This window comes from Oncorhynchus masou, chromosome 29, assembly GCF_036934945.1.
Source record: "Oncorhynchus masou masou isolate Uvic2021 chromosome 29, UVic_Omas_1.1, whole genome shotgun sequence".
NCBI lineage: Eukaryota > Metazoa > Chordata > Actinopteri > Salmoniformes > Salmonidae > Oncorhynchus > Oncorhynchus masou.
This window is the reverse complement of record NC_088240.1, coordinates 9,308,089-9,318,088: the sequence shown is the minus strand read 5'-3', so window position 1 is coordinate 9,318,088 and position 10,000 is coordinate 9,308,089. Positions and strand designations below refer to the sequence as shown.

General features: G+C 45.4%; 1 protein-coding gene across 1 annotated transcript in view; it reads right to left on the bottom strand.

The window, feature by feature from the left end:
- LOC135518965 (tensin-1-like) overlaps positions 1-10,000 on the bottom strand; it is a 511,087-nt gene that overhangs the window by 348,398 nt on the left and 152,689 nt on the right. The window contains 1 exon segment of the mRNA XM_064943949.1: positions 7,562-7,611. Coding sequence (XP_064800021.1) covers positions 7,562-7,611 — 50 coding nt within the window.

Sequence of the window (10,000 nt, the reverse complement as noted above, 5' to 3'; positions counted from 1 at the left end):
CCAGCATGCACTGGGCACCAATCTGCTTCTCATCAGCGCTGCCACGGAGCCACAGGCCAAAACTACAGCCTTCTTTCACTTTATCAGCCCAGCGCATATCTCTCCACGCTCAATTACGAAGCTGCACCGATCACCTTCACGCATTTAAACAAACACAGCCGGTGAAACATATCCCCTTTCTCACTGATAACCACGATACAAGTCCCATTTCGCATGTGATGAGGAGAATATATGTGAATATGTGTGATAATGATCCATCACGGTGTGTGTGTTTCTTTGTGGGTAATGTGTAGGATACATGACGAGCCAGATGGAGCATATGATTGGTTTGAACTGTATCCTTGGTTTTGTGGGAGAAAGCACTCAACACTTACACTATACAGCTGTGTCAATGTTCAAAACTTCACTGCTGTTGTATATTTGTCTTGTAGTATAATACCTTATCGCTACACCAACTCATCTCTACGCCATCTCATCTCTACACTACGCCACCTCATCTCTACACTATGCCACCTCTTCTCTACATTTCGCCACCTCATCTCTACACTACTTCATCTCTATGCCACCTCTTTTCTACACCACCTTTTCTCTACATTACACCACCTCATCTCTACACTACATCATCTCTACCACACCTCATCTCCACACCACCTCTTCCCTACGCCACCTCTTCTCTACGCCACCTCATCTCTACACCACCTCATCTCTACACCATCTCTTCTCTACACCACCTCTTCTCTACGCCACCTCATCTCTACACCACCTCATCTCTACACTACACCACCTCTTCTCTACACTACACCACCTCATCTCTACACTACAAAACCTCTTCTCTACACCACCACTTCTCTACGCCACCTCATCTCTACATTACACCACCTCATCTCTACACTACCTCATCTCTACAAAACCTCATCTCTACACCATCTCATCTCTACACCACCTTTTCTCTACACCAACTCATCTCTACACTATGCCACCTTATCTCTACACTACGCCACCTCATCTCTACACTACGCCACCTCATCTCTACACTACACCACCTCATCTCTACACCAACTCTTCTCTACAACACCTCATCTCTACACCATCTCTTCTCTACACCACCTCTTCTCTACACCAACTCATCTCTACACTACGCCACCTCATCTCTACACTACGCCACCTCATCTCTACACCAACTCTTCTTTACACCACCTCATCTCTACACCATCTCTTCTCTACACCACCTCTTCTCTACACAACCTCATCTCTACACTATGCCACCTTATCTCTACACTACACCACCTCATCTCTACACCACCTCATATCTACACCACCTCATCTCTACACTACACCACCTCATCTCTACACCAACTCTTCTCTACACCACCTCATCTCTACACTACGCCACCTCATCTCTACACTACACCACCTCATCTCTAAACCACCTCATCTCTACACTATGCCACCTCTTCTCTACACTACACCACCTCATCTCTCCACTACACCAACTCATCTCTACACTACACCAACTCATCTCTACTCTACGCCACCTCATCTCTACACTACACCACCTCATCTCTACACCACCCCTTCTCTACACCACCTCATCTCTACACTACCTCTTCTCTATGCCAACTCATCTCTACACCACATCACCTCTACACTACCTAGTGGTTAGAGCATTGAAAGTTTGCTCGATCGAAACCCCGAGCTGACAAGGAAAAAATACACCATCTCTTCTCTACACCACCTCATCTCTACACCACCTCATCTCTACACTACACCACCTCATCTCTACATTACACCACCTCATCTCTACACTACAACACCTCATCTCTACACCACGTCATCTCTACACCATCTCTTCTCTACACCACCTCTTCTCTACACCAACTCATCTCTACACTATGCCACCTCATCTCTACACTACACCACCTCATCTCTACACCACCTCATCTCTATGCCACCTCATCTCTACACTACGCCACATCATCTCTACACTATGCCACCTCATCTCTACTCTACACCACCTCATCTCTACACCACCTCATCTCTACACCACCTCATCTCTACACTACACCACCTCATCTCTACACTACACCAACTCATCTCTACACTACACCAACTCATCTCTTCTCTACACCACCTCATCTCTACACCACCTCATCTCTACACCATCTCTTCTCTACACCACCTCTTCTCTACGCCACCTCATCTCTACACCACCTCATCTCTACACTACACCACCTCTTCTCTACACTACACCACCTCATCTCTACACTACAAAACCTCTTCTCTACACCACCACTTCTCTACGCCACCTCATCTCTACATTACACCACCTCATCTCTACACTACCTCATCTCTACAAAACCTCATCTCTACACCATCTCATCTCTACACCACCTTTTCTCTACACCAACTCATCTCTACACTATGCCACCTTGTCTCTACACTACGCCACCTCATCTCTACACTACGCCACCTCATCTCTACACTACACCACCTCATCTCTACACCAACTCTTCTCTACAACACCTCATCTCTACACCATCTCTTCTCTACACCACCTCTTCTCTACACCAACTCATCTCTACACTACGCCACCTCATCTCTACACTACGCCACCTCATCTCTACACCAACTCTTCTTTACACCACCTCATCTCTACACCATCTCTTCTCTACACCACCTCTTCTCTACACAACCTCATCTCTACACTATGCCACCTTATCTCTACACTACACCACCTCATCTCTACACCACCTCATATCTACACCACCTCATCTCTACACTACACCACCTCATCTCTACACCAACTCTTCTCTACACCACCTCATCTCTACACTACGCCACCTCATCTCTACACTACACCACCTCATCTCTAAACCACCTCATCTCTACACTATGCCACCTCTTCTCTACACTACACCACCTCATCTCTCCACTACACCAACTCATCTCTACACTACACCAACTCATCTCTACTCTACGCCACCTCATCTCTACACTACACCACCTCATCTCTACACCACCCCTTCTCTACACCACCTCATCTCTACACTACCTCTTCTCTATGCCAACTCATCTCTACACCACATCACCTCTACACTACCTAGTGGTTAGAGCATTGAAAGTTTGCTCGATCGAAACCCCGAGCTGACAAGGAAAAAAATACACCATCTCTTCTCTACACCACCTCATCTCTACACCACCTCATCTCTACACTACACCACCTCATCTCTACATTACACCACCTCATCTCTACACTACAACACCTCATCTCTACACCACGTCATCTCTACACCATCTCTTCTCTACACCACCTCTTCTCTACACCAACTCATCTCTACACTATGCCACCTCATCTCTACACTACACCACCTCATCTCTACACCACCTCATCTCTATGCCACCTCATCTCTACACTACGCCACATCATCTCTACACTATGCCACCTCATCTCTACTCTACACCACCTCATCTCTACACCACCTCATCTCTACACCACCTCATCTCTACACTACACCACCTCATCTCTACACTACACCAACTCATCTCTACACTACACCAACTCATCTCTTCTCTACACCACCTCATCTCTACACCACCTCATCTCTACACTACCTAGTGGTTAGAGCGTTGAAAGGTTGCTCGATCGAAACCCCGAGCTGACAAGGAAAAAAATCTGTCGTTCTGCCCCTGAACAAGCCGTCATTGTAAATAAGACTTGCCTAGTTAAATAAAGGTTAAATAAATCTCTACACAAGTAAAGCACAAACTGACAGCTTATGTAATGCCAGGAAGAATATGACACAGAAAAGAGTAGTCTATCTGGATGTCTGAACGGCTATTTCAGGTTTAACTACAGGGCTTGCTGGTTAGCTAGAGGTTGTTCTCTTGACACAAATGGACAATTTCAACTGCTGCTTGCCGCTTGCCTCTCACAATGGGAATGCATTGTATTCGGAGCTGTGTAAAAAAAACATCTTTAAAAAGCTAACAAACGGTCTCAAATATCTCCCAAAAGTGCCCAGCAATGCTATATTATCTACACTACGCCACCTCATCTCTACACCACCTCTTCTCTACGCCACCTCATCTCTACACTACACCACCTCTTCTCTACGCCACCTCATCTCTTCACCATCTCTTCTCTACACCACCTCATCTCTACGCCATCTCTTCTCTACACCACCTCATCTCTTCACCATCTCTTCTCTACACCACCTCATCTCTACGCCATCTCTTCTCTACACCACCTCATCTCTTCACCATCTCTTCTCTACACCACCTCATCTCTACGCCATCTCTTCTCTACACCACCTCATCTCTTCACCATCTCTTCTCTACACCACCTCATCTCTACACCACCTCATCTCTACACCACCTCATCTCTACGCCACCTCATCTCTACACTACACCACGTCTTCTCTACACTACACCACATCATCTCTACACCACCTCTTCTCTACACCACCTCTTCTCTACTCTACACCACGTCATCTCTGCACTACGTCACCTCTTCTCTACACTACACCACCTCATCTCTACACTACACCATCTCTTCTCTACACTACACCACATCATCTCTACACCACCTCTTCTCTACACCACCTCATCTCTACACCACCTCATCTCTACACCACCTCTTCTCTACACTACACCACCTCATCTCTACACCACCTCATATCTACACCACCTCATATCTACGCCACACCACCTCATATCTACGCCACCTCATCTCTACTCCACCTCATCTCTACACCACATCTTCTCTACACTACAGCACCTCATATCTACACCATCTCATCTCTACATCACCTCATCTTTACACCACCTCTTCTCTACACCACCTCATCTCTACACCACCTCTTCTCTACACCACCTCTTCTCTACACTACACCACCTCATCTCTACACCACCTCATATCTACACCACCTCATCTCTACACCACCTCATCTCTACACCACCTCTTCTCTACACCACCTCATCTCTACACCACCTCATATCTACACCACCTCATCTCTACATCACCTCATCTTTACACCACCTCTTCTCTACACCACCTCATCTCTACACCACCTCTTCTCTACACCACCTCTTCTCTACACTACACCACCTCATCTCTACACCACCTCATATCTACACCACCTCATCTCTACACCACCTCATCTCTACACCACCTCATCTCTACATCACCTCATCTCTACACCACCTCTTCTCTACACCACCTCTTCTCTACACCAACTCTTCTCTACACTTCACCACCTCTTCTCTACACCAACTCTTCTCTATGCCACCTCTTCTCTACACCACCTCATCTCTACACCACCTCATCTCTACACTACACCACCTCATCTCTACACTACACCACTTCATCTCTACTCCACCTTATCGCGACACAACCTCATATCTACACTACACCACCTCTTCTCAACGCCACCTCATCTCTACGCTGCACCACCTCATCTCTACACCACCTCATCTCTACACCACTTCATCTCTCCACTACCTAGTGGTTAGAGCGTTGAAAGGTTGCTAGATCGAATCCCCGAGCTGACAAGGGAAAAAATCTGTCGTTCTGCCCCTGAACAAGACGTCATTGTAAATAAGATTTTTTCTTAACTGACTTGCCTAGCTAAATAAAGGTTAAATAAATCTCTACACAAGTAAAGCACAAACTGACAGCTTATGTAATTCCAGGAAGAATATGACACAGAAAAGAGTAGCCTATCTGGATGTCTGAACGGCTATTTCAGGTTTAACTATAGGGCTTGCTGGTTAGCTAGATGTTGTTCTCTTGACACAAATGGACAATTTCAACTGCTGCTTGCCGCTTGCCTCTCACAATGGGAATGCATTGTATTCGGAGCTGTGTAAAAAAAAAACATCTTTAAAAAGCTAACAAACGGTCTCAAATATCTCCCAAAAGTGCCCAGCAGGGCTATATTACATTACTGCTTCCCCCAATGAAGTTAATGTTTTTTTTGGCACGAAAAAAGAGTAATGTACTCTAAATAAAATAAATAAGCTCTGCACATCTATAGCTGTACCCAATCGGGTCTAATAAAGTAGACACAAGCGTCCTTGGTGGGGTTAATGTGAAGAACCTATAGGTCCTGTCAGTAAAATATGGACCAAGGCCTGCTATCCCATTGTGCGTAGGAGCGATTGAAGGATGAGGATGGAGTGAGCCATATAATGAACTGCACAGAGAGATCTATAGGGAGTGAGTCTTCTTTCATCTTTTCATTGCTACCCCTTTTCAGGTTTCTTCATGTTGGTGAAAGACGGGAACTTAAACCATTTTAAAGTCCCTGTGTGAGGACTTTTGTTTCCCTGTTGCTGTTGGCTAGGAAGGGGGAGAGGAAAGAGGAGGAGATGAGAGATGAGGAGAGGAGAGAAAAAATAAGAACAAAACACAACACAAGACAACCCAACATTACACAACAGAACACACCATAACACAACAGAACATAACAGAACACACCATAACACAACAGAACATAACAGAACACAACAGAAAACAACAGAAAACAACACAACACAACAGAAAACACCATAACACAACAGAACATAACACAACAGAAAATAACAGAACATAACAGAACACAACAGAAAACAACACAACAGAAAACAACACAACACAACAGAAAACAACACAACAGAAAACAAGAGAACACAACATAACAGAAAACAACAGAACACAACACAACAGAAAACAACAGAACACAACACAACAGAAAACAACAGAACACAACACAACAGAAAACAACAGAACACAACAGAACAGAAAACAAGAGAACACAACATAACAGAAAACAACACAACACAACCCAACAGAAGATGAAGTGTTGATGAAGACTTGATGAATCAATGAGGATGTAAAAGCTATGGTGAACCATAGTAAAACAACCCTGCTGTACACCCTGTGATACACCCTGCTGTACACCCTGCTGTACACCCTGCTATACACTCTGCTATACACCCTGCTGTACACCCTGCTGTACACTCTGCTGTACACCCTGCTGTACACCCTGCTGTACACCCTGCTATACACCCTGCTGTACACCCTGCTGTACACCCTGCTATACACCCTGCTATACACCCTGCTGTACACCCTGCTGTACACCCTGCTATACACCCTGCTATACACCCTGCTGTACACCCCGCTATACACCCCGCTATACACCCCGCTGTACACCCCGCTGTACACCCCGCTGTACACCCCGCTGTACACCCTGCTGTACACACTGCTGTACACCCTTCTGTACACCCTGCTGTACACCCTGCTGTACACCCTGCTGAACACCAAGCTGTACACCCTGCTGTACACCATGCTGAACACCCTGCTATACACCCTGTGATACACCCTGCTGTACACCCTGCTGTACACCCTGCTGTACACCCTGCTGTACACGCTGCTGTACACCCTTCTGTACACCCTGCTGTACACCCTGCTGTACACCCTGCTGAACACCAAGCTGTACACCCTGCTGTACACCCTGCTGTACACCCTGCTGTACACCCTGCTGTACACCCTGCTATACACCCTGCTATAAAAAGAGCTTACCTTGATGGTATGCGTGGAGACTCCATACTCTTGGAGGACTTTGTGGAGCCCTGAAACATAAGCAGACAAGGAACATGAGTCATTATAGCAAACATTCTCAATAGCGAGACTGCGTAGGTAGATGTCAAACCCCCACATGCAGTTATGCTGGTTTGACAGTGAGAAAGCCAAAGCACCCCAAATGCCCTTTAACTCATAAATCACCAAAAGTTTTTCTTTCTCACACATTGTCTTGGTGTGAGAGTATGTTTTTGGGGCATACCCATGGTCGGTTATCATAATCAGCACACAGAACACACATTCAGTATCCACCCATAGACACTACCAGGACACATTCAGGATCCACCCATAAACACTACCAGGACACATTCAGTATCCACCCATAAACACTACCAACACACATTCAGTATCCACCCATAAACACTACCAGCACACATTCAGTATCCACCCATAAACACTACCAACACATATTCAGTATCCACCCATAAACACTACCAACACATATTCAGTATCCACCCATAAACACTACCAGCACACATTCAGTATCCACCCATAAACACAACCAACACACATTCAGTATCCACCCATAAACACTACCAACACATATTCAGTATCCACCCATAAACACTACCAGCACACATTCAGTATCCACCCATAGACACTACCAGCACACATTCAGTATCCACCCATAAACACTACCAACACACATTCAGGATCCACCCGTAAACACTACCAACACACATTCAGTATCCACCCGTAAACACTACCAACACATATTCAGTATCCACCCATAAACACTACCAACACACATTCAGTATCCACCCGTAAACACTACCAACACACATTCAGTATCCACCCATAGACACTACCAGCACACATTCATTATCCACCCATAAACACTACCAACACACATTCAGGATCCACCCATAAACACTACCAGCACACATTCATTATCCACCCATAAACACTACCAACACACATTCAGTATCCACCCATAGACACTACCAACACACATTCAGGATCCACCCATAAACACTACCAGCACACATTCAGTATCCACCCATAAACACTACCAGGACACATTCAGTATCCACCCATAAACACTACCAGGACACATTCAGGATCCACCCATAAACACTACCAGGACACATTCAGTATCCACCCATAAACACTACCAGGACACATTCAGGATCCACCCATAAACACTACCAACACACATTCAGTATCCACCCATAAACACTACCAACACACATTCAGTATCCACCCGTAAACACTACCAACACATATTCAGTATCCACCCATAAACACTACCAACACACATTCAGTATCCACCCATAGACACTACCAGCACACATTCAGTATCCACCCATAAACACTACCAACACACATTCAGGATCCACCCGTAAACACTACCAACACACATTCAGTATCCACCCGTAAACACTACCAACACATATTCAGTATCCACCCATAAACACTACCAACACACATTCAGTATCCACCCGTAAACACTACCAACACACATTCAGTATCCACCCATAGACACTACCAGCACACATTCATTATCCACCCATAAACACTACCAACACACATTCAGGATCCACCCATAAACACTACCAGCACACATTCATTATCCACCCATAAACACTACCAACACACATTCAGTATCCACCCATAGACACTACCAACACACATTCAGGATCCACCCATAAACACTACCAGCACACATTCAGTATCCACCCATAAACACTACCAGGACACATTCAGTATCCACCCATAAACACTACCAGGACACATTCAGGATCCACCCATAAACACTACCAGGACACATTCAGTATCCACCCATAAACACTACCAGGACACATTCAGGATCCACCCATAAACACTACCAGCACACATTCAGTATCCACCCATAAACACTACCAGGACACATTCAGTATCCACCCATAAACACTACCAGGACACATTCAGGATCCACCCATAAACACTACCAGGACACATTCAGTATCCACCCATAAACACTACCAGGACACATTCAGGATCCACCCATAAACACTACCAGGACACATTCAGTATCCACCCATAAACACTACCAGGACACATTCAGGATCCACCCATAAACACTACCAACACATATTCAGTATCCACCCATAAACACTACCAGGACACATTCAGGATCCACCCATAAACACTACCAGGACATATTCAGTATCCACCCAGAACAGTCCTTTGATACGAGTTCTTCGGACTGTACAGTGGGTAACATATTGTAGCTTACAATTTTAATTATGTCTCTTTGGCTTCCCTGGTCAACGAGAGGTCAACGAGGCCTATACACTTCTCTGAGGGGATGTCACATGAGCGCAGGAGGGAAGACCTGTTGTTATCCATCATCATCATCCAATACTTCAGTCTGGATAACCACACCAGATCTTAGAC